At 55.7% G+C, this 24,549-nt stretch overlaps 2 protein-coding genes across 7 annotated transcripts; both read left to right on the top strand.

The window, feature by feature from the left end:
• Positions 1–224: 224 nt before the first annotated feature.
• On the top strand, positions 225–9,655 carry FADS6 (fatty acid desaturase 6; the record flags this gene model as incomplete). The annotated part of the gene is made up of 6 exons (XM_080713647.1): positions 225–378; positions 988–1,154; positions 5,145–5,325; positions 7,020–7,207; positions 8,794–8,973; positions 9,506–9,655. The coding sequence occupies 6 exons, from the start codon at positions 225–227 to the stop codon at positions 9,653–9,655; spliced, it is 1,020 nt and encodes a 339-aa protein (XP_080569773.1).
• Positions 9,656–14,777: 5,122 nt separating this feature from the next.
• Positions 14,778–24,145, top strand: FDXR (ferredoxin reductase; the record flags this gene model as incomplete). Of its 6 annotated transcripts, none has more annotated exons than XM_080713331.1 (12): positions 14,778–14,856; positions 15,566–15,660; positions 19,842–19,934; positions 20,129–20,227; positions 20,407–20,520; positions 20,771–20,872; positions 22,145–22,252; positions 22,453–22,537; positions 22,656–22,855; positions 22,938–23,109; positions 23,697–23,867; positions 24,015–24,145. In XM_080713331.1, the coding sequence occupies 12 exons, from the start codon at positions 14,778–14,780 to the stop codon at positions 24,143–24,145; spliced, it is 1,449 nt and encodes a 482-aa protein (XP_080569457.1). The 6 variants fall into 6 exon arrangements, with proteins under 6 accessions (XP_080569457.1, XP_080569456.1, XP_080569453.1 ...); XM_080713330.1 differs by having other exon boundaries at positions 20,105–20,227; XM_080713327.1 differs by having other exon boundaries at positions 20,105–20,227; positions 22,127–22,252.
• Positions 24,146–24,549: the final 404 nt, after the last annotated feature.

Genomic DNA, 24,549 nt, shown 5'->3' with positions numbered 1-24,549 from the left:
CCCGGTCCCCTCTCCCCCAGCCGCCTCCTCCCCGCATCCCCCGGGCTCCTCCCCGCATCCCCCGGGCTCCTCCCAGGGCGGTTCTGGTGCAGCCGGGAGAGGCAGAGGGCGCTGGGGCTGTCTGTGTCCCTGCAGCTGTGCGCCCCGCTCTCTGACCTCGGGCTTCCCCCGCCGCCACACGCACCGGGATCCTGCAGTCCTCCGCGGAGTCCGGGACGCGCACCATGGAGCCCTTGGGGCCGGGGGCCGGCGGGGCTGAGTCGCTGCTGGGCGAGCTGGCGGGGCTGGTGCAGGACGTGGTGAGGACGAGCTCCTGGTGGGAGCGCCGGGGTGTGGACTGCGCCATCCTCGCGCTCAGCTTCTTCGTCCTGCCGGCCGGTGAGGGACACGGGGACACGGGGACAGGGACGAGGTGACAGAGGGACGAGGGCCGGGCCGGGCCGCAGGGGGTGATGCCGCTGCCGCGGTCAGGGCTAGACGGACTTAGGCGGGGACTCGGAAACCGAGGGTCACATCTCAAACCCCAAAGTCTGCTGTGGGGCGTCCGGCCACTTGTCCCCAAAAGGAGCTGAACGCTGAAGTTGGGAGAAAGCCTGGATTGTTTGAAGGTGCTGAAGGGACAAGTTGAGAGGAAGACGGGCGTCCCATGGGGACACCAGGGGCAGGACCAGAGGAGTGAGAGGCTTTGGGGTTTCCTGGACCTCTCCAGGTCTGGGGCTCAGGATCCCCTGCCATGCCTCTGCTCTATCTGGGTCTCATGAGGGAAACTCCGCAGATTCAGGACCCTTGGGGTCTCCATGGCAAGCCCGTGGGGGTTCCCCTCCCCCAAATCCTGTAGAGAAAGCATCCCCCAGGGCCACAGAAGCTCTGTCTGTGGCAGCCCAGGGGCTGGGCAGCCCTTGGCCTAGGATTCTGGGTTGAGGTGTTTGGACCTAGATCTCCAGGAGCTGGAGAAAGACCCTGTTCCCTTGCCCCTCCTCCCCGCAGGGTTCCTGTGCCTGCGTTCTGAGAACGTCCTGGTCTTTGGCGTGGGCATTGCCATCCTGGGTGTGAGCCACTACACACTCAGTGTCAAGGGCAGCCACCTGGCCACGCACGGAGCCCTCACCGAGTCCAAGCTCTGGAACAAGATTTGGTTGCTTTTCTTTGTGGAGGTGAGCGGGGGCAGGGGGCATGCTCTGCGGGCAGCCTCATTACCCTGTGCAGGCATGCAGGTGTGTGTGTGTGGGGGGTGGAATTTGAACGTCTCCAAACCCTGGAGGCAGAGTTTGCACCTGGTAGGTAAAGAACTGCATGGTGTGTGACTCAGTGATTGCCCGTGGCAGTGAACTTGGCCTGAGTACCTTTCTCTTTCCTGGGGATGCCCCCTTTTTAAAAATTTCTCTGATACTGGGGATTTAACCCAGGGGCATTCTACTACTGAGCTACACCTCCAGACTTATTTTATTTTTTTATTTTGAACTGGTCTCACTAAGTTGCGGAGGGCCACACTAAGTTGCTGAGGCTGGCCACAAGCAAGCTATCCTCCTGTCTCAAGTGCGGGGATTACAGGCATGTGCCACCACCCCTGGCTTGGGGATGCCCACTCACTCTGCAGTACCAGGCCAAGTATGACCCGCAGAAAGGCTTCCTCCTGCCAGGACACCTGTGGCTGGCAGGTTCCGCCTGTGCCTGTCTTGGTTCATGGCCTCCAGGTTTTGCAATTTGGGTTTAAAATGTGACTTGCAGCCAGGCGTGTTGGCACACGCTTGTAATCCCAGCATTTGGGAGGCTGAGACCAGAGGATCGCGGTTCTTGGACAGCCTCAGCTACGTAGTAAGGCCCTCCATAACTTAGTGAGACCCTGTTTCAAAATAAAGAATAAAAAATAGGGCTGGGGATGTAGTTTAGAGGTCGAATGTCCCTGGATTCCATCCCTAGACCCACAAAACAAACAAACAAACAAACAAACAAACAAACAGAAAATGTGACTTGCAAAGCTGGGTTTGGTGGCGCATGCTTATAATCCTAGTACTTGGGAGGCTGAGACAGGAGGATTGCGGGTTTGCAGCCAGCTTCAGCTACTTAGTAAGGCCATCCACAATATAGTGAGACCCTGTTGAAAATAAAAAAATAAAAAATAGGGCTGGGGGTGCAGCTTGGAGGTAGAAAGCCCTTGGGTTCCATCCCCAGTACTGTGTCAAAATAATGTGCCCTGTGAAGGGCTGCGGACCTGGTAGCAGGGCATCCCAGCTCCAATCTGCTGCTCCAGGAAGGACCCTCTTCTCCCCTGCCCCTGCCCTCCTTTCCTCCACTCCTACTCCTCCCTTCTCACCTGTGGGCCACCCAGGGAGGCCGAGGGCTCTGGCCGGGAGGTCGTCCCCTCCTGACAGGTCTCTAGGCCTCTCCAGCTTTTCTGCTAAACTTGTCCTTTCTTCCCTTTCAGAGGGGCCCCCACTGGCCACCCTTTATGAACAATGAAGCCTGTATCAGAAACACTGCTTTCCTAGCCGGGACTGTTTACCATGACCATGAACCCTCCGCTTTTTATAAAATCACATAACTTTGTATAGCTTTGTATAACTATATACATACACACATCTTTTTTTTTTCTTTTGTGTATGTGTGTGTGTGTTACTGGAGATTGAACCCAGGGGCATTCTACCTCCAAACTAGCTTGCTTTCTTTCTTTCTTTCTTTCTTTCTTTCTTTCTTTCTTTCTTCCTTTCTTTCTTTCTTTCTTTCTGTGGTACTGGGGGTGGAACCCAGAGGCTTTCTACCTCCAGGCTGTACTCCCAGACCTATTTTATATTTTATTTGGAAACAGGGTCTCACTAAGTTGCTGAGAGCCTCACTAAGTAACTGAGGCTGGTTTTGAACCTGTGTGATCCTCCTGTGTCAGCCTCCCAAGCACTGGGATTACAAGTGTGCGCCACCACGCCCGGCAATTTTTATTTTTGAAACAGGGTCTTGCTAGTTGATGAGTCTTACTACTTGCTGAGGCTGTCCTTGAACTTGCGATCGTCCTGTCTCGGCCTCCCAAGTACTGGGATTACAGGTGTGCACCACCACGCCCGGCTCGCACATATCTTACACTGTATCAGTTGAGTGGAGAAAACATTTCTCAGCTACCTTTTTCCCCTGCTGTACCTCTTCCCAACAGCACACATTTCTTTGTGTATGTGTATGTGTGTGTGGTGCTAGGGATTGAACCCAGGGGTGCTTTGTCTCTGAGCTACACCCCCAGGCCTATTTTTTAATTTCAAAACAGGGTCTTACTAAGTTATGGAGGGCCTCACTCAATTGTGTAGGCTGACCCTGAACCCGTGATCCTCCTGTCTCAGCCTCTCAAGTACTGGGATTACAGGCCACCAAGCCTAGCTCCAGTACATATTTCTTAATTGTTATTATTATTATTATTTTTGGTACTGGAGATTGAATCCAGAAACATTCTACCTCTAAGATACATACCAAGCCCTATATCAATTTTATCAATTTCTTATTTATTTTTTGTGGGTCTGGGGATGGAACCAGGGGCATTTGATCCTTGAGTTACACTCCCTGCCCTATTTTTTATTCTTTGAGACAGGGTCTCACTAAGTTCAGAGGGCCTCACTAAGTAGCTGAGGCTATCCGTGAACCATGATCCTCCAGTCTCAGCCTCCCAAATACTGGGATTACAAGTGTGCGCCACCATGCCTGGCTTCAATTTCTTATTTTGAAACAGTGTCTTGCTAAGTTACTAAGGGTCTCACTAAATTGATGAGGCTGGCCTTGAACCTGTGTACCTTTCATCTCAGCCTCCAAAGTAGTGGGATTATAGGCATAGGTCACCATGCCCAACTAGCCAGGAATCTACAGGCTCCTGATCCTCAAGGTCAATTTCAAGACACTTTCCTTGCCGGGAGCCCTGGGTGTGGCACAGGCAGAGGCTGGGGTGCCACTGTTATCACGTGACGGTGTCACAGGCAGGATTGGCTCAGTCTGTGTTAAAAGCTGTGCTGTGTGCAGGGTCTGGGTGGCACTGCGGGTGAGCGGGGACGGTGCCCTCCATCATTGTTGGGGCCTCCATCACTGTTGGGGCCTGGTGGCCCAGGGACGGCTTCGGCCTCTCCAACTCGCCCTGCAGCTGGGTGACCAGGAAGGCAGGGCGGCTGGAGGAGAGGCCCTGGCCGCTCCACGTCCATCAAGTTCTCAGGCATCTGAATGCCTACTCAGGAGCTGTCCGATGTCTTGAGCAAGGGCAGGGACCCAGGACGCCACCCTGAGGAGCTCACGAAAGCTCCCTGCTGGAGGGCTCTGCCAGGAGCCCCGCGCACAGGGACCTGAGGGCCCAGGCAGCTTGGGGCTGGACTCTGCTCGCCTTACCCAGCCCTGTGCCCAGGAGCCTGGGCCAGCGGCATCGCCTCCGCCTCTCTGTCTCAGCTCCTGTCACAGGCTGGAGCCCTTGGCAGGTCTTCAGTCAGTATTCGTTGGCCGTGACCCTGCAATTCTCTTGGGGACAAGGTCCAGGGAAAAGCTGGTTGGTGGAGAGGCACATTCCGGAGGCCTGTGCCCCTCAAGGCTGGGGAGGGGAGGCTGGGCCCCACCTTCTGCTGTGACCGTGGCTAGGTGCAGAAGTGGGTAGCACTCCTGAGTGGGTGGCACCTCTATCTTCCGACCCCAGGAGGTGGCTCTGGCTGCCCTCTAGACAGGGTCCAGTCCCTGTGGGGGAGGGGGTGGCCAGGCAGCATGGGTGGGGGGCTGCAGTCCTAGAGGAGGGTGCTGGTCTTATGGGCCAGGGTCAGGGTGGCAGGCATCAGAGCTCAGTCCGGGTTGGAATCCCAGCGCCCCGGCTGCTCTGACCTCAGGCAGGTGCCTCCAGCGTTAGTTCCCTGTGGAATCTGCAGGAGTGAGGTTAACGCCGGCCTGCTCCTGACCTTAGTGCCCCGCAGACTCTAGCTCCCATATTTTTTGCAGGAGGGGAACACCCAGTCAGCAGCCAGGAAAGGTGGCTCTTTCTGGCCGTTTGCTGTGCTTGTTGTTCTGTTGTGAATTGGCGGACTGCAGATTGTGCAGGGGTTGGGGGTTGGGTTACGGGGCACGGAGGAGAGCTCTAGGAGGGGGTGCTCCTGAGGCGCCCGGGGTCTGACTGTGCCTGCGGTCATCTCTGGCTCCTCCCCTAGGTGTGCACGGGTTTCACCTCGGAGTATGCTACGTACGGCCACGTCAAGATGCACCACGGTTACACCAACGTGGTGGGGCTGGGGGACTCGAGCACGTGGAAGCTGCCTTTCCTCAACCGCTACGTCTACATGCTCCTTGCACCCTTCCTGGTCCCCATCATAACTCCGCTGGTGGCTCTCGGTGAGTACAGGACAGTCTGGGCCCAAGCGCCCTGCAAAGACCTGCCCCTCCTGCTCCCCGTCCTGGCCCCGATGGCTGTTTACAGAAGAACGTGCGAGTCCTGGGTTAAGACTGACCCGCAGACCTTGTCCAAGCCTGGTCTGCTACTTACTAGCTGGTGAACGTGGGCAGATAACTTGACATCTCTTAGGTTCCTTATATGCTCCTAAAATACCATGTGAACATATAAAGAGGCCATAGATAAGCCAGGCTGGTGGTGTGTGCCTGTAGCCCCAATATTTGGGAGGCTGAGACGGGAGGATTGCAAGTTGGAGGTCAGCCCGGGCAGTGTAGGGAGACCGGGGCTCAAACAGTTGAAAAGGGCTGGGGATGTGTCTCAGAGGTAGAGCGCTCCTGGGTCTAATCCCCAGTGCTTCAAAATACAAACAGGAAACCGGGTGTGATGATGCAAGCCTGTAATCCCAGCATTTGGGAGGCGGAGACAGGAGGATTGTGGTTTGCGGACAGCCTCAGCTACTTAGCGAGACCCTGTTTCAAAATAAAGAATAAAAATACAGGGCTGGGGGTGTTGCTCGGAGGTAGAATGCCCCTGGGTTCCATCTTCAGTACCATAAAAACAAAACACACACACACACACACACACACACACACACACACACACACACACACAGGAACACATAGAAGAGTGCTTCTATCTATCTATCTATCTATCTATCTATTTATTTATTTATTTGTACTGGAGATTGAACTCAGGGGCTTCCTACCTCCGAGCTACGCCCTTGGCCGTCTCTTTTACTTTGAAACAGGGTCTTGCTAAGTTGCTGAGCTGGCTTTGCACCTGGGATCCTCCTGTCTCCACTTCCCAGATACTAGGATTATAGGCATGCACCACCAGGCACGGCGAAGAGCGCCTTTGTGGCTGCCTCTTCGGATCACACTGTATGTTCTAGTTGATGTTGGGAGCAGAGCCACCGGGAAAGCGGCAGGGCTGCGGGGCTGGCCCTGACCTTGGTCACAATGTGTAATGTCTCCCTCTCCTCATCAAAGCAATGGGCCAGGCAGGGCGGCCCACACCTGTAATCCCGGTACTTGGGGAGCTGAGACAGGAGGATCACAGGTTCTAGACCAGCCTCAGCACCCTAGAGAGGCTTTCAACAACCTAGGGAGACCCTTGTTTCAAAACAAAAAATAAAAAGGCCTGGGGGTATAGCTCAGAGGTAGAATGCTCGAGTCAAATCCCCAGTACTGAAAGCAAGCAAGCAAGCAAGCAAGCAAGCCGGGCAGGGCGGCGCACACTTGTAATCCCAGCATCTGGGAGGCTGAGACAGGAGAATCGCAGGTTTGAAGCCAGCCTCAGCTACTTAGTGAGACCCTTTGCAACTCAGTGAGACCCTTTGCAACTGAGTGAGACCCTATTTCCAAATAAAGAATAAAAAATAGGGCGGGGTGTAGCTCAAAGATAGAATGCCCTGGGTTCCATCCCCAGTACCAAAAAAGAGAGAGAGAGAGAGAGAGAGAGAGAGAGAGAGAGAGAGAGAGAGAGAGAAAGAAAGACAAACACACATTTCGGAGCTGCCGCGTGGACTCACTGAACGCACTCACCCAGCCCCTACCTTAGCACCCTGGATGCCAGCAGCCAGCTGTCGATGGCTCCCAACCTTGCGGGCCCTCACTCTATGTCTCGCCCCCCGTAGACCGGCTGCGGACGGTGGAGCCGAGGGCGGCCCTGCGCACGCTGGCCCTGATCGCCCTGGGCCTTTATTCTCAGTACTGGCTGCTCCTGAACGTGTCGGGCTTCCAGAGCGCCGGCTCGGCCCTGGGCTGCATGCTCCTCACCCGCTCCCTGCTGGCCCACCCCTACCTGCACGTCAACATCTTCCAGGTGAGGCTTCCACGGGAGCCTTCCCCAGGGAGCCTGACCCCAGGCGGCACCAGGGCTTGGGCCGAGAGGGGCCACCTGAGGATTCCCCTCCGCGGGCCATCAGAGAGCTTGATTTCAGGTGTGGAGTTTGTGTCTCCTCAACCCTGGCTGGCAGGTCTCGGTCTGCGTGTGGATGCCCAGCAGGAGCAATGTGAGGGTCCCAGCCAACAGCGACTTGGTGTGAGGCCCGGGGCCTCTCCGTTCTGGTAAAGGAGTGCCTCCCTGCACCGCAGTCCCAGCCTTTAATTTTTTTTTTTTTTAATTTTAGTTAATCATGGTGGCATATGCCTGTAATCCCCAATACTTGGGAGGCTGAGACAGAAGGATTATAGGTTCTAAACTAGCCTTAGCTCCGGGCATGGTGGCGCACGCTTGTAATCCCAGTACTTGGGAAGCTGAGACAGGAGGATTGCGGTTTGCGGCCAGCTTCAGCTACTTGGGCCCTCTGCAACTCAGTGAGACCTTGTTTCAAAATAAAGAATAAAAAATAGGGCTGGGGGTGTAGCTTGGAGGTAGAATGCCCCTGGGTTCTATTATCCCCAGTACCACAAAAACAAGCAACAAGCTGGCCTTAGCACCTTAGTAAGGCCCTCAGTAATTTACTATTTCAAAATTAAAAATAAAGTCAGAGCCAGGCATGGTGGCACACACTTGTAATTCCAGCATTTGGGAGGCTGAGACAAGAGGATCGTGGTTCGCGGCCAGCCTCATCTACTTAGTGAGGCCCTCTGCAACTCAGTGAGACCCTATTTCAAAATAAAGAATAAAAAAATAGGGCAGGGGGTGTAGCTCAGAGGTAGAATGCCCCTGGGTTCCATCCCCAGACCCCCACAAAAAATAAATAAAAATAAAGTCAGGTATAGTGACACATGCTTGTAATCCCAATACTTGGGAGGCTGAGACAGGAGGATCACAGGTTTGTGGACAGCCTCAGCTACTTAGTGAGCCCAGCTGCAAGTTAGTGAGACTGTTTCAAAATAAGGAATAAAAAATCAGGATAGCTCAGAGGTAGAATGGCCCTGAGTTTAAACCCCAGTACCAAAAAAAATTTAAATTAAAAAAATCTTAAACAGGGTACACTAATTTGCTGAGGATTGTCTCAAACTTGTGAACCTCCTAGCTCAGCCTCCCAAGTACTGGGGTGACAGGAGTGCACCACCACGCCAGGCTCCCAAGCTTCATCTTGAAGAATGAGCAGGGTTTGGACTGGTGAAGGGAGCAGGGAGGGTCTCCCCGGGATCAGGAGAGGCTCAGGGCCGGGAGAGCAAGGCTTGGGCAGCATCGGGCATTCGAGGGCTAGGGGCCCAAGGGGATGCCCGGGCCAAGCCGCTCCTGGTCCAGGTCAGGAGAGAAGCTGAGGTGACTCGGATGCGCACAGACTCGGGTGGCGTCAGAGCAGAGCCAGGAGCTCAGCCCCTCACCTCACCAGGCCCCGCGGGAGTAGCATGCTGGGGGCAGAACCAGCTGGGCCGGGGCGCCCAGCGAGGACGCCTGGGCCTGGGACGCCCGGAGCTCAGCCCTTGGACGTGACCCTGCGTCTGTCACAGCACATCGGGCTGCCCATGTTCTCCCTGGACAAGAAGCCCCTTCGGATCCACATGATGAGCCTGGGGGTGCTCAACCTTCCCCGGATGCCGCTGCTGGACTGGGCCTTCGGCCACTCCCTCATCAGCTGCCACGTGGAGCACCACCTCTTCCCCAAGCTCTCCGACAACATGTGCCTGAAGGTAGGCTGCCAGGGCCCGTGAGGGCAGGCAGCCGTGACCTCCGGGGTCCACCCGCACCCCGAGTCCCCCGGCCCCCGGCCTGGCCGGAGTTCAGATCAGAGACACCTGGTTTCTTACTGGCGATGCGACTCTGGAGAACTTAATTGGCCCTCCCTCCGCCTCCCTGTCTGTAAAGTGGGAGGAAGCAGGACTAACCCTGGACGGGCTTTGAGGGTGAAACAAAGGACCAGATCTGAAATATCGGACACCAAAAAGGCGTCCGGCAGAAGGGAGCTATGCTTTTTACCCCTTTTAACCAAGGGGGTGCCGTGCAGTTGCGGCCTGAGGGAGGATGCAGGGGAGAAAGCCCCTTCCCTTGTCTGCTAGTAGGGCTGAGGAGGCAGGAGTCCCCAGCCCCTCAGTCCACACCCCGTCCCCACACCCTCAGCATCCTGGGATGAGGCAGGTGGGGCAGGGACGGGAGGGCCCCTGGGATGGAGTGGCCTGCGCAGGCCCTGCTTAAGGCTCTTCCTCCCCCCCCAACTCCCATCAGGTGAAGCCAGTGGTGTCCCGTTTCCTGCGTGAGAAGCAGCTGCCGTACAATGAGGACTCATACCTGGCTCGCTTCCAGCTGTTCCTCAGGCGCTACGAGGAGCTCCTGGTGCAGGCCCCGCCCATCACGGAGCTGGTGGGGCTGCAGTGAGGGCTGGCCCCTGATGCCGCTGGCTCTCGGGTGGGGTGGGGTGTGGCTGGTGGTGGACTTGGGGCACTGAGGCCTTGAGCCAGGAGTGAGGCAGGACAGTTCATGCCTGTTTGCTTTCCTGGCACTCAAGGGGGTGCCCGGGTGAAGGGAACGATGGTGACTGGATCCCCTGGTCTGCCTGGCCGCAGATGGCCTCAGCTCAGGATCCCTCGCCCTGCTCCAGCTGAGCCTGGGCTGGGCAAGGGGGCGGCAGTGGAAGGTGGCCTGGGATCCAGGCCCAGGTCACCTGGGAGACGGAGGAACCCAGGCGGGAGGGTCATCTCTTTAGCTGGGGCTTCCCTCCCCATGAAAGCAGCACCCCGGCTCGGTGCTGCTTCCTCCGGTGCCCTTGGCCTCCCAGGGACCTCAGGACCAGGTCCCTCTTGGCAGACACCCTAGTTTCTCAGCCAGAGAAGTCAGTTCAAGACACAGGCTCAGCAGTCCCCGAGGGCCATAGCACCAGCAAGGTGAAAGTAGGTGTGTTTTGTGGGGAAAGCTCTGCAGGGGAACGAGGGGAGAATCCCTTGAGGATGGAATTGGGAGAGTATAAGTAGCTCCGGCGTGGCCCTGGCTGGCTCTAGAAATGTCTGCCTTGTTCCATGACGTTTATTTTTTTAAATATGCTTTTAGTGGTGCATGACAGTCTCACATCGCCACGATGTTTAGAAGCAATGAGCCTGGGAGGGAGCTGAGCTGGAGGGGGTTATGGGGACAGGGTCTGACGCACAGATGGCTTTAGAGAGGAGAGGAGGAGGGCTGGGGTGAGATGGTAGAGCTTGAGGTTAAGGGCTGGGCTTCTAGTGACAGGACGGGCTGCAGCGCGGCTTGAGGTGGGAATGTAAGGGAAATACTGATACCAGACCCAGGAGGGGGCCAGGGCGCGAGGATCCCACCGAGATTCACCCCAAGTAGGCAGGGCTGAGAGAGGCAGGAGGAGGCCGGGTATTGCGGTAGGAGGCCGGAGCAGTGAGTGTCCAACAGAATTTCTCACCTCGGCGCTGTGACTTTTTAGCGGGATGATTCCTGCTGGACGTCCTGCGAATTGTAGGCTATCTAGCCATGGCCCTGCCTTTTATTTACTAGATGCAGCTGCCCAAGTCACAACAAAAAAAATCTTTCTCTTCCTCTTTTGTTAGTACTGAAAACAATCCAGTGGCTCGCTACCACTGAACTGCACTCGTGGCCCTTTTGATTGTTTTTTTTTTTTTTTTTTTTTTTTTTTTTTGTGTGTGTGTGTGTGTGTGTGTGTGTGTGTGTTACTAGGGATGGAACCCAGGAGCAGTCTACCTCTGAGTTACACCCCCAGCCCTGTTTTTTTTTCTTCTTCTTCTTTATTTTGAAACACGGTGTCACTAAGTTGCAGAGGGCCTCACTAAGTAGCTGTGGCTGGCTACAAACTACAATCCTCCTGTCTCAGCCTCCCAAGTACTGGGATTACAAGTGTGCGGCACCACGCCCAGCTTTGATTTTTTACTTTGAGACAGGTTCTCCACAAGTTTCCTAGGCTGGCCTGGAACTTGCCATCCTTCTCCCTCCACCTCCGTAATCTCTGAGATCACAGGCATGCAACGTCACACCGAGCTGAACATCTCCAGACATGGCCAAACGCCCGCTGAAGGGACAAGTTATCCTTGACTGGGAACATGCAAGCCTTCCTCTGAGCACGGCACAGCCTTGTTTTTTACAGTTCAGTCTTTGAAGGGGAGGGGACAGGGTGATGGGCATGACGACCTGGATGATGGGGCTGACTGCCAGCACAAGGACACCTGCGGGGTGGGCGGAGGAGGCTGACCACAGCAAAGCCATTCTCTGAGCCCAGCCTGCTGCGGAGCACCTCTCCAGTGACCCGTGTCAGCTCAGGCTCCAGATCCTCGCCCTGCGGTCTCTGCCCCCCACAGCTCCCTCCCCTACGACCACACCTCGCTGAGTTCCCTTTGGAATTCTGCAGGGCCTGCCTTGGCAGGTGCTTCCAGCTGTTGCTTCTCCGTTCCCTTGGCCCTGCTCACACCTCTGCACCATGTTCCCTCATTAACCTCTCTTTAGTCACCCTCTCGACTCTGCCATCTGCTTCCTGCCGGGAGGCTCAGCGGCAGAGCAGAGTCTTGGATTCAAGCAGCCCTCTCGGCACAGGGCAGGCTTGGCGGTCTCCCTGGCCTACGGCCTTGCTCTGTGGTTGCTGCTCTTTTGAACTGCATTAACAGCTCAGAAATGGTCAGAAGGTCCAGGCGCGCAATTCATCAAACGGCTAGATCTCCGTATGAAAAACGCAATGTCAGAAGAAGGTCCCAGTTGCATACTCCGAGCTAATTATTAAATCTATCCAAATGTAGAATCGATGACTCATGGTTATTGATCTGGGCCTGACCGGGGTATGGGCAGCAGCTGGAGGCCCTGGTAGGCGACCATGGGAACCCCGGGAACAAGCCACTGGTTTTTGTTTGTTTTTGCGGTACCAGGGATGGAACCCAGGGGCATTCTACCTCCGAGCTACAACCCAGCCCTATTTTAATTATTTTGAAACAGGGTCTCACTATGTTGCAAAGGGCCTAAGTAGCTGAGGCTGTCATTAAACTGAGATCCTCTGGTCTCAGCCTCCCAAATGCTGGGATTACAAGCATGCGCCACCACGCCCGGCTCACCATTGCTTGTTTTGAAGCTCAGTTTTCTGCTCTGTGGATGTGGGTTGGGAATGACTTTGGCTTGAAAGATGAGGGAAGACGAGAGGAGAAAAATGAAATGCTTCTAGGGCTCTGCATGGAGTAAAGGTCTAATTTACAGGGGGATATGAGGTCACATATATTGGTGATAATAATGATGATGATAGCTACTATTTATTTACTACGTAAGGCAGATTTTTTTTTTTTTTACCTAGGTCACCTAAAGTCAATCTTTACAACAAGTTGGTAATTTTCCTCACATTACAGACGGTGAAAAAAGGCTTGAGGAGATTCTCAGTGTTACACAGCTGATAAGTGGCAGGAGGATTTGAACTCCGTGCCTGATTCCAGAACCCATGTTCTCAACCACCAGACATACTGCTTCTGGAGGGGGAGCACTACAGAGCTTCCTGGGTGTCCGATCCTGAATTTCAACCTCTTTATCCCTCTGTGTGAGTGGATAATCAATGATGTTTATCATTAAGACAGATTCTTTATGAATGTTCATTGGGTGTTAGGAATTATGGGAGGGTCTGGAGATATGAGTGAATGGAACTGGGCTCCCTCCCCACCCCCTTAATAAATGCTGAAATTTAGCCGGGCGTGGTGGCGCACGCTTGTAATCCCCGCGCTTGGGAGGCTGAGACAGGAGGATCGTGCTGGTTCGGAGCCAGCCTCGCTGGCTTAAGAGACCCTGTTTCCACATAAAAAAAAAAAAAAGTAAAAAATAGGTCTGGGAGTGTAGCCCGTGAGAGTGTATCTCGGAGGTAGAAGGGCTTCCAGGAACCCCAGTACCACCAAAAAAAAAAAAAAAAGAAAAAAAGCTGAAATGTGAATTTCATGTGATTTTCAGATACCACACAAAATACTCAAGTTTTTTTTTTTCCATTATGAAAAAAAAAAAATCTTATGGGCCATACAAAACAGTCCTGGGGACAGCATTTGGCTTGCAAGCCATAATTTGCCTATTCACCATACAGTGGGACAGCCATAAAACAAATGACATAAACTGGGCGTGGTGGCACATGCCACTAATCTCAGTACTTGGAAGGATGGGGAACGAGATCACAGGGTCGAGACCAGACTCAGCAACTTATTGAAACCCTGTTCGAGCCAGGCGTGGTGGAGCACGCTTGTAATCCCCGCGCTTGGGAGGCTGAGACAGGAGGATCGCACAGGTTCGAAGCCAGCCTCAGCTACTTAGTGAGGCTCTCAGCAACTTAGTGAGACCGTTTCCAAATAAAGTATAAAATAGAACTGGGAATGTAGCCTGGAGATAGGAAAACCCCTGGGTTCAACCTCCAGTACCACAAAAAAAAAAAAAAAAAAGAAAGAAAGAAAAGAAAGAAAGAAAGCCTGTTTACTATAAAAAATAAGGCTGGCCTCTGGCTTCAACCTTTGGTACCAAGAAAAAAAAAATTACATATTAGGACAGTTTCACCAATAGGAGGCAGAAGTGACTAGCTACAGGGGACGCCTGGGTTACTGCCATGTTCTAGTTCTCAATCTGGGTGGTGGTTTTACCTCGCAATTCATCAAACTGTACATTATGGTTTGAGCACTTTTCTGTTACAGCAAGCAAAGTAATAAAAGTTTAAAGATTACAGGAGGCTATTGCTTTGGACTCAACATTAAAATACGTATTACTTATTTGGATTACCTAATTTTCTTAAATTAGGTAATCCAAATAAGTAATACGTATTTCTTAAATTCTACACCTGAAGCGAGGGCCGGGCAAGGGTCAGAGGTCGGGGTCGGATCTTAGCAGGAGGTGACGTGAGACAAGTTCTCTACGGCTTAATATTCCTCCTGACCAGTTATGGACAGAATCTGCCCATGGCCAACACTTGAGGCTGGACCGGGAGCCGGCAAGGGTCGAAGTGGGCGCTCAAGTCTCCAGACTTCCGGACTTTATAGTTATTACCCAATAGGCGGTGAGGCGCGCTTAGAGCGGCCTCTTGATTGGCTGGGACAAAATCACGCAGGCCGGCGGACGCTCTATCAAAAGGCATAGGCGTACACGTCATCAGTGAGCGCCGAAAGGAAGGCGACGTGAAATAAGCTTCTTTTTAATTGGCTCTCTCTTCAAGAGAGACTGAAATAGCGATGGGGATTCGCTCGCGTTCAGTGCTAGGCTTCCGGCATTTGGAGGGAGAGTGAAGATCGAAGGGAAAATATATTAAGTCTCAGAGGGCCCTGAAGTTCTAGGGGCAGAGCTTCGACAGTTGGGAGTGGATCGGGGGCGGGATTCTTTCGGAAGGGGGATCGGAGCGGAACCCCAAAGGCAGCGCTTTCCCGGAGCGTGGGGGCGGGGCCACGCGGGTGGGCGGGCCTGGAGGCTGGGAGTGGGCGTGGTCGTGTGGGCGTGGTCTGGCGGCGCGGAGCTCTGGGCTGCAGATAGGGCTTGCTCCTGACTCTTTCCAGTCATGGCTCCTCGCTGTTGGCGCTGGTGGAACTGGGCGGTGTGGCCTCGGACTTTGTCGCCTCCCGCTAGGAGCACCTGGAGTAGGAGCGGGGCACTGCGGGCTGGAGGGAGCTCCGGGAGGCCTGTGCGCGCTGAGTGTAGGGGAAGGGGCGAGACTGGAGGGGTCTGTTCACGATAGACAGTGGAGCTGGTGTAGGGGGCAGATGGGGCCCCGTGCGGCGACTTGTGAGGCGGGGGTCAGCAACGGGGGAAAAGAGCGATCAGGAGGTCCGCAGGCGTGGGGCTGAGCGAGCCGGGGTGATGCGGAGGTCTATGGGAAGACAGGAATATCCGAGCTGAAACCGAGGTCTGTGTGAGCTGTATATATAGGGAGTTCTCTATTGAGAGGGGGAGAGGGGTTAGAAGAAGAGAGATCGAGGCTTTGTAGGGAGACCCACAGTGGCAGGATTGATAGGGAGTCTGGACAGATGTGGGAGTAGAGCTGACCGGTGGGAACTCCATAATAAAGACAAGTGCGGTGGCGGGGCAGTTTCAGGGACAAGGGGTTGGTTGTGGGCAGGCCAACAAGTGCTTGTGTAGTCGTTCGTGGATGAGGTGTGGGGCTCTGAATGAAGACACAGTCTTTGGGGCTTCAGACTCCACAAATGCCAAAGCTTTGGGGAAGAGAAGGAAGATTCCATCCAGGTGAGGGTGAAGTCAGCCAGCTCCATCTCCTGTTGGACGCTGAGATTGGTTTGAGCTGGGGGAGAGTGTTCATTTGACCTTGTTCCCCTCTCTGCCCAGCCCCAGGCTCCTGCCGGCATTTCTCTGCACAGGAGACTCCCCAGATCTGTGTGGTGGGCAGTGGTCCAGCTGGCTTCTACACTGCCCAGCACCTGCTCAAGGTAAGTCACGTTCTCCAGGCTCCTTTCCCATCGTTCACTCACCTGTTGCCCTGATCCTAAGGGCACATTTCACCCTTTTGGGGTTGCCTCATATGGAAGGGGCTCCGAGCCCAGGTAGACTGGGTACTTCCTGCCTGCCCCCTCACCTATACGCGGGGTTCCCACCGCGGCCTTCACTGTAGCAGAAGTGTGTTTGCCCGTGGTTGGTAGTCAGTGGCAGATGGACAGCTCTGCCTCCTTGGGACCAAGCAATCCAGGGCGCTTCTGCAGGCCTCGAGGGTGACTCGTCTCCCCTTCATCTTCCCTTCCGTCCCCTCTGTCTCTACTCCATCCCCAACATCCTGCATCCTGGGGCTCCCCCCACTTCTCAGCGTTCTATAACATTACCCGCCATATTGTTCCTTCCTCACCCACAGTTCCAGCCTTCCTCCTGTCCACTCTCCTCCCCCAGTAAGGGTTAAAGTCTCAAGGCTTTCAGTACTGGCTTTAGCAGGCAGGCCTCAAGGCTAGAGGTGGGGGGAGGGGAGACTCGGTTGATGAGCTGAGCCAGTGACCTCGTGTTGGAGGGACTTGCAGAGACAGAAGGAAGGCTGCGGATATTAATATGCACACATGCAGATACATGAAAGGTAGGGGTGGTCCGCTGTCCGGTTTGCCTGGGACCGAGGCTTTAAGTGCTGAAACTCGGAAGGTCTCATGAAGATCGGCATGAGCCGATCACTCTGCTCAAAAGTGACCAGCGTGTACCTCCCAAGCATCACAGGTGACAGGCTAATTATAATGGTCCGAGCAGAGTGAGCCAAGCCAGGGGGCTCCTTCCGAAACTGTTTCCTGCTGGGCACAGTGGCACATGCCTGGAACTCTAGCCGCTTGGAAGGCTGAGGTTGGAGGTTTGCAAGTTTGAGACCAGCCTGGGCAACTGAGTGAGCCCCTGTCTCAAAATATTAAAAAAAAAAAAATTAAAAGGGCTGGAGCTGGGTGTGATGGTGCATGCTTATAATCCTAGGGAGGCTGAGACAGGAGGATCGCAGGTTTGCAGTCAGCCTTAGCTATGTAGTGAGACCCTCTGCAACTTAGTGAGACGCTGTGTCAAAATTTAAAAAAATTTAAAAGGACTGGTGCTGGGCATGGTGGGCTAGGATGGAACCCAGCATTTGAGAGGCTGAGACAGGAGGATCGCAGGTTGCAGCCAGCAACTTGATAAGACCCTGTTTCAAAATAAAGAATAAAGAGCCAGGCATGGTGGCGCACACTTGTAATCTCAGCATTTGGGAGGCTGAGACTGGAAGATTGTGGTTTGCAGACAGCCTCAGCAGCTCAGTGAGACTTTGTTTCAAAATAAAGAATAAAAAATAGGGCAGGGGGTGTAGCTCAGATGTAGAATGCCCCTGGGTTCCATCCCCAAACCCATAAAAAAATAAGAAGAAGAAAGAAAGAAAAAATAGGGCTGGGGTTGTAGCTCGGAGGTGGAATGACCCTGAGTCCAATCCCCAGTACTGCCAAAAAAGTGGGGGGGAGGGGTCTGGAGGTGTAGCTTAGTGGTAGAGCAGTTGCCTCGCATGTGTGAGGCCCTGTGTTCAGTTCCTAGTACCACAAAATAGGAGGAGGAGGAGAAAGAGGAAGGAGAAGATGGAGGAGGAGGTGGGAGAAATGGAGAAAGAGGAGGGGCTGTTTCCTTGAAAAGGCACACTTTAGCCGCATTGAAGGCCACTAGCCTTGGCTGTGGCCTCCGTGTGCAGGAAGTCAAGCTGGAATCCAGGCCATGGACGTAGGAAGACAGCCTGGGCTCTGATTAGAGGCCAGGGAGCCACAGGGCCTGGAGGACTTCCTGTAAGGGGAACTGTGTTAGCTGAGCCTAAAATTGTGGGTGAGGGGAGAGTAGGGTTCTTCGCACCTCTGGGGACAGGCCTGCAGACACTCGCCCAGCTTTCCCTGTGGATGGACCCAGGGATCAGTTCTGAGCTGATCCTTGGCTTGAGTCAGGCGCTGGCTACAGCATCTTGCAGCATCCTTGTGTCGACCTGCAGTGCGGGTATCACGCCTCTTAACAGGAGAGCACACAAAGGCTGGGGGAGGTGGTCCAAGGTCCCAGCTGGCCACCTCTGGGCAGGGAAGGCCTGGGATCTCCATGGTGGTCCATCCGGTGATATTTATTAGACACCGACACGCGCCGGGCACAGGCTGCCCTGGGACCAGGGGGTGAGCAGGACAGACGTTCCTGTGCTGAAGACCTGACGTGCTAGCCTGAGGGGACAGGTGGTTGTTTTACAGAGTATTTTAGGGTCTGCCCTGGGAGCTCATGAGGGGCCCTTCACCCAGTCCAGAGGGAGAGATGTCCAAATCGCAGGCTGGAGGAGATATCAGATAAGGGATAGAGTGGCCAAAGTGGCCCAGGCTTAGGACAAAGTCCAGGGGAGGGAGAGAATGGCCCTTCAGAGAAGGCAAGCTCCTGGAAGTGGGTGTGCCTGGGAGCTGGGACTGGGGAGGGGCGGGGACCAGATCCCAGGGAGCTTGGAAGCCAGCAGCCAGGCTGGGGTAGGTTTACCTGGTCACTGTCCACAGCCTCCATCCATCTGAGTCCCCTGGGGTGACTTCTTAAACTGACTATTTCTGGGCCCAGCTCAGACCTAATCAAACTCTGTGGCTGGGGAATCAGCAATTTTAAACCCATTCCCCCCGGGTATTTGGGTGCCCAGTGCTATAGGTGGCTGGCTTCATTGACACATTTTTGGGCACAGAACCCGGCATGGTGGTACACACCTGTAGTCCCAGAACTGGGAAGACTGAGACAAGGAGATTGTGGGTTCTAGGCTGGCTGCAGCAACTTAGCCAGACTATATTTCAAAATAAAAATAAAAATGGCTGGGGGTGTAACTCAGAGGTAGAATGCCTGTGTGTGTGTGTGTGTAGCTGGGGATCAAACCCCAGGCCTCATGCATGCTAGGCAAGCACTCTCATACTGAGCTATAACCCAGGAACCATTTATTTATTTATTTATTTATTTATTTATTTATTTATTTATTTATTTAGTGGTTCTGGGGATTGAACCCAGGGGCATTCTACCTCTGAGATACACCCCCCCAGCCCTATTTTTTATTCTTTATTTTGAAACAGTATCTCACTAAGTTGGGAGGGCCTCACTAAGTAGCTGAGGCTGGCTGTGAACCTGTGCTCCTCCTGTCTCAGCCTCCCAAATGCTGGGATTACAAGTGTGCACCACTATGCCCAGCTCCCATTTCTTTATTTCGAATGTTCCGGCTGTGTGCAGGGTGGACTTAGGCCGGTGGCCTGGACAGTGGTGGGGCAGGGGGAGAGGGGCAAGGATGCAGGGCTGATGGAGGAGAGGAGGGTAAGCAAGGAGGTCCTGGCTTCCAGGGGAGGGGCTGGAAGGAAGCCCAGCAGCAGGAGAGGAGAGACTTGGGGGGCAGAAATTTGATTTTGTCCTGCGATATCGGGGTGTGGCATCCTGGGGGTCTCAGGTTGGGCGTTTGGGAGAGGTCTGGGCAGGAGGAGAATCTGGGGTCACCAGAGGGAATGTGTAAACCCTCCCAGGACAAGGGCCCCAGACTGGAAGCACCTCAGAAACTCTTAGGTTAGAGGGGAGCAGAGGAAAGGGCCCAGGAGGAGGAGCTGGAGAGGGAGGAGGGGCCATGAAGGGGAGGGTTTCCTGAAGGATGAGGATTTTAGCTGCTTGAGATAAGATTAGCTAAGCCTCGTCCTTGGAGAGAGCCTTCTGACCCATACTGAGGAAAACAATTTTTTTTTTCAGTACTAGGGATTGAACCCAGGGTCATTCGACCTCTGAGCTACGCCCCCCAGCCCTATGTTTTGTTCTTTACTTTGAAACAGGGTCTCACTAAGTTGCTGAGAGCCTCACTAAGTAGCTGAGGCTGGATTCGAACCTGCAGTCTTCCTGTCAGCCTCCCAAGGACTGGGATTACAAGCGTGCGCCACGACACCCGGCAAGAATTGTTTTTTTGAGGTGCTGGGGGGTCAAACCCAGAGGTGCTAAACCCTGAGCTTGTCAGGCTCCCCAAGCAGGTGGGAAGGCGAGGGGCCAGCCAAAACCTCTTTGTGTCCTCAGCCCCCTACCCGAACTCCCCTGCTGTGTCCGGCAAAGGGAGGTCCCACGCACCCCCTTCTCCCTCAGCCTCTTCAGCTACACCCTCTCCCTGCAGCACCACCCCCAAGCCCACGTGGACATCTACGAGAAACAGCTTGTACCCTTCGGCCTGGTGCGCTTTGGTGTGGCCCCCGACCACCCCGAGGTGAAGGTGGGTCTCTCCGGGCACTGAGCGTGGCCTCGGAGATGCTGACCAGGAGGAGGACGGCAGGGAGGCTCCTTGGCTGGACAGAGCGACCCAGGCCTTCCGTGGGGATGCCACCCAGGTGGGGATGAGGGCACACCAGCCTCTGATCCCTCCCTCTTGGGGCTGTTTGGCAGAATGTTATCAACACCTTTACCCAGACAGCCCACTCTGAGCGCTGTGCCTTCTGGGGCAACGTGGTGGTGGGCAGGGACGTGACGGTGCCGGAGCTCCGGGAGGCCTACCATGCTGTGGTGCTGGTGAGTGGGAGGTGGGGAAGGCCGGGGCCGGGGCCGGAGATGGCCGCTGAGGGATGGAGGGCACAGGGCGGACCAGGTTGGAAGCCTCTGGAGGGGGTCCCTGGGAACCAGCAGGGCTGCCAGGCCCCTGGCAGCTGGTGCTGAGGGCTCTGGGCCTTGGGCCCGTGTTCTTTCCACAGAGCTACGGAGCTGAGGACCACCGGGCCCTGGGAATTCCCGGCGAGGAGCTGCCTGGTGTGTACTCAGCCCGGGCCTTTGTGGGCTGGTACAATGGGCTCCCTGAGAACCGGGAGGTGAGTTTGGGGAGCGCTCCTGCTGCCTCTTCCTCCCCACCCCCTGGCCAAGGCCAGCCCTTAAAGGCAAGAGCTGGATGAGGAGGGAAGCCATCGATCATTGATCCTGAGAGGTGGAGGTTGACCTGGAGGGCAGGATGGGGCCAGGGTGGGGCGGTAGGGTGCCCTTCCCGGGCATGAGGTGTCTGCCCGTGACATCAGCCTGACTGCAGCTGAGGCCGGGTGCCCTATCAAGACCTGTCTCCTCTAGCTCGCACCGGATCTGAGCTGTGACACAGCCGTGATTCTGGGGCAGGGAAACGTGGCTCTGGACGTGGCCCGGATCCTGCTGAGCCCCCTGGAGCACCTGGAGGTAGGTGGCAGAGTCCAGGTCTGCATGGCTCCACCCTCCCTGCAGAGCTCAGCCAGGTGCCCAGGCCCTGCAGGGGCACAGGCTTCCTCCTAGGCTGCACTCTACCATTCCTCCTTGTGTTCTCAGTACTCCAGCTACGTGGACCTTCCTCCTCCTCCTCCTCCTCCTCCTCCTCCTCCTCCTCCTCCTCCTCCTCCTCCTCCTTGTTCTTCATGGTACTGGGGATGGAACCCAGGGGCATTCTACCTCCGAGCTGCACCCCCAGCCCTATTGTTTATTCTTTATGTTAAAACAGGGTCTCACTGAGTTGCAAATGGCCTAAGTAGCTGACGCTGTCCGAGAACCACAATCCTCCTGTCTCAGCCTCCCAAATGCTAGGATTACAAGCGTGTGCCACCACACCTGGCCAACGTCGACCTTCTCTTTCTTTCTTTCTTTCTTTCTTTCTTTCTTTCTTTCTTTCTTTCTTTTGTGGTACTAGGGGTTGAACCCAGGGGCTTTTCCACCTCCAGGCTATACTCCTAGACCTATTTTATACTTTATTTGGAGACAGGGTCTCACTAAGTTGCTGAGAGCCTCACTCAGTAGCTGAGGCTGGCTTTGCACCTGCACGATCCTCCTGTCTCAGCCTCCCAAGCGCTGGGATCACAAGCGTGCGCCACCACTCCCGGCTACCGTGGGCCTTTTCTAAGGGAAAAACTTCAGCCTGCCGCAGGACCTTTATACATCAGTGTCCCCTGCTTAGAACATTCTGGCACATCTCCTGCTGGTTGTTGACTCTTTGCTCAGTTTTCCTTCCACCTTCCTGGACTTCCCCAAATAGGTCCTTTTCCCTGGGGGCAATACCTTCTTTCTCACAAGTCAGTCTACTTTTGGTGTCCGGCTTAGCATCTTATCACCACCGCAGTTTTTATGCTCATTGGAGTATTTCCCTCTCCACCAAATAACCTCTGCGAGGCCCTGCACCACGTCTGTCTTGCTCACATCCACCCTCTGGCCTTAAGCCCTTGTCCCCGTATATCCGCCCCTTGCCCAGTGCTGAGCGCGCGGTAGACACCCAGTCACCCCTGTCTGTGCCGTGAAAGAGGCCTGCTTGGTCTGCTCCTCCCGGAGCCCCTCGCAGAATTGGCGCTGTGTTTCATCTGACCACCAGGGGGAGCCGTGGTGCGCATTCCACGGCTTCTAGCTCAGGATGGGGACCCAGCAAAAGGAGAAACAGTCCCCTTCCCCAGGTCAGTGTCGGATGACTTCAAGGACCTCCTCTTGTGCCAGAAAACAGATATCACGGAGGCTGCCTTGAGGGAGCTGAGGCGGAGCCGGGTGAAGACCGTGTGGATAGTGGGTCGGCGCGGCCCCCTGCAAGTGGCCTTCACCATTAAGGTACTGGAGCCGGATGGGGAGGGACGGATGAGGGCCCCAGATAGAGGGTCTTCCCTTGCAGGGCGGGTTGGGACAGGGCCCCGGGGAGTAGCTGTAGCTGCTGCCTAGGGCAGACCGGGGCCCTGTGCCTTCTGGGGTGGGCCCAGGGTAGACATATTCTGGGCCTGATCCCCTCTCCCATCCCCACCCCCCACCTCCAGGAGCTTCGAGAGATGATCCAGTTACCAGGAACGCGGCCTGTTTTAGATCCTGCAGATTTCTTGGGCCTCCAGGACAGAATCAAAGGTGAAGGGCCCCGGCCTGGCCCCCAGCTCTCGAGGAGGGTTGGCCTAGGTCCAGGCAGGCTTAGGGGAGGTGGCTTGTGGGGCCAGGCCAGCCCTGAGATGTTCTGCATCGCTAACAGAGGTGCCCCGTCCAAGGAAGCGGCTGACGGAACTGCTGCTTCGAACCGCCACGGAGAAGCCAGGGGCGGAGGAGGCTGCCCGCCAGGCCTCGGCCCCCCGTGCCTGGGGCCTCCGTTTCTTCCGGAGCCCCCAGCAGGTGCTACCCTCCCCAGATGGGCAGCGGGCAGCAGGCATTCGCCTGGCGGTCACCAGACTGGAGGTGAGCCTCATGTTCCCCAAAGGCGCCCCCCGTCTCAGGCCTCCCACCCCCAGCCTGGTGTTGCCCCTGCTCTTCCCAACAGGGTGTCGGTGAGACCACCCGGGCAGTGCCCACGGGAGATGTGGAGGACCTCCCTTGTGGGCTGGTGCTGAGCAGCGTTGGGTATAAGAGCCGCTCCATCGACCCCAGTGTGCCCTTTGACCCCAAACTTGGGGTCATCCCCAATCTAGAGGGCCGGGTTGTGGATGTGCCAGGTGAGACAGTATGGGAAGCCTGGGTACCTAATTACGGTGGGAGGCTGGAGAGCCGGTGCCCCCAGGGCCGCTCATTCACCCACCGCCCCTTCACCCACTGACACACACTGACAAGTGCTCTGAGCTAGGCCTTGACCCAAGACCCCGCCCACCCTCATCCCGGCCCTAGAGTTCCCAAGCCAGCCGGGACATACTGGACATATGTCTGGTCATTAAGTCACTCAGTAAACATTTACTGAGGCCTGTCGTGGGCTGGGCCCTGTGCTCGGTGCCGGGATTGGAGCTAAGGATGCCCTCGTCCTCTGCCTTCAGTCTGATTAAATGCCCACGTGCCTGTCTCGTTACTAATTCATTCAGCAAATATATACTAAGAGCCTGGACTAGAGGTGGCAAGCCCCAGGTGTAAGGGGGACAGCGGTAAGAACAGCTTGAGAAGAATCCAGGGTGGCCGACCAGCGGCTGTAACAGCCCAGCTGCTGGGGTCTCCGGGGCCTGGGGAGCTGTCTGCCTGTGCATGTGTGTATAGGTCGGGGCACAGGCCTGCTGGCCGGTGGCACATCACCTCCTCTCCTTTCCTGCCCCTTTAGGTCTCTACTGCAGTGGCTGGGTGAAGAGAGGACCTACGGGGGTCATTGCTACGACCATGACAGACAGCTTCCTCACCAGCCAGGAGCTGCTGAAGGACCTCCAGGCCGGGCTGCTGCCCGCGGGCCCCAGGCCGGGCTTCGCGGCCATCCAGGCCCTGCTCAGCAGCCGAGGTCTGGGCCCAGTGCTGAGTTCCTGGGAGATGGGGATGGGGATGGCTTCTCTTGGGGGCCCCGCTCCTTGGGAAGAGGGTCCTGGGGTGAGGCTGGGATACAGGAAGAGGTGGCAGGCGGCATTGACTCGTCTTCCGTCTGCTTCAGGGGTCCGGCCAGTCTCTTTCTCAGACTGGGAGAAGGTGGACGCCGAGGAGGTGTCCCGAGGACAGGGCTCCGGGAAGCCACGAGAGAAGCTGGTGAATCCTCGGGATGTGGTGCGGCTGCTGGGGCACTGAGCCCGGATCCCAGCGCCTCAGGGAAGGGACGTGAGCTGCACAGGGGAGGGGGCTCAGCCCAGAGGCAGCCCTGCCGGCCCCAGCTTGGGGTTTGGCTGTGCCCCTTAGGGCACTGTCTCCTGCCTGCCGGTCACCCCTGCTCACAAGGGTAACCTGAACTTAAGGATGGACGGAGGTGTAGCCTGAGCACGCGCCCTCCCACCTCGCTCCTGATGGACTTTGGGGGGCCGCTAGCTCCAGGACACACTGGAAATAAAACAGCTGCTACCAAGAGACAGGGTTGATGGGACTCCTCCTTTGGGGGCCGGTACCCTCTAGCTGCAGCCTGCCTGGGGTCGCCAGGTGGCGCTGCAGAAACAGCTGCCCGCTTAGGGCCTCCAGGGGCTGGAGGGGCTCGGCCTTGC

This window comes from Muscardinus avellanarius (genome assembly GCF_963383645.1).
Source record: "Muscardinus avellanarius genome assembly, chromosome: 16".
Classification (NCBI taxonomy): Eukaryota; Metazoa; Chordata; class Mammalia; order Rodentia; family Gliridae; genus Muscardinus; species Muscardinus avellanarius.
This window is presented reverse-complemented; position numbering and strand designations above follow the sequence as displayed.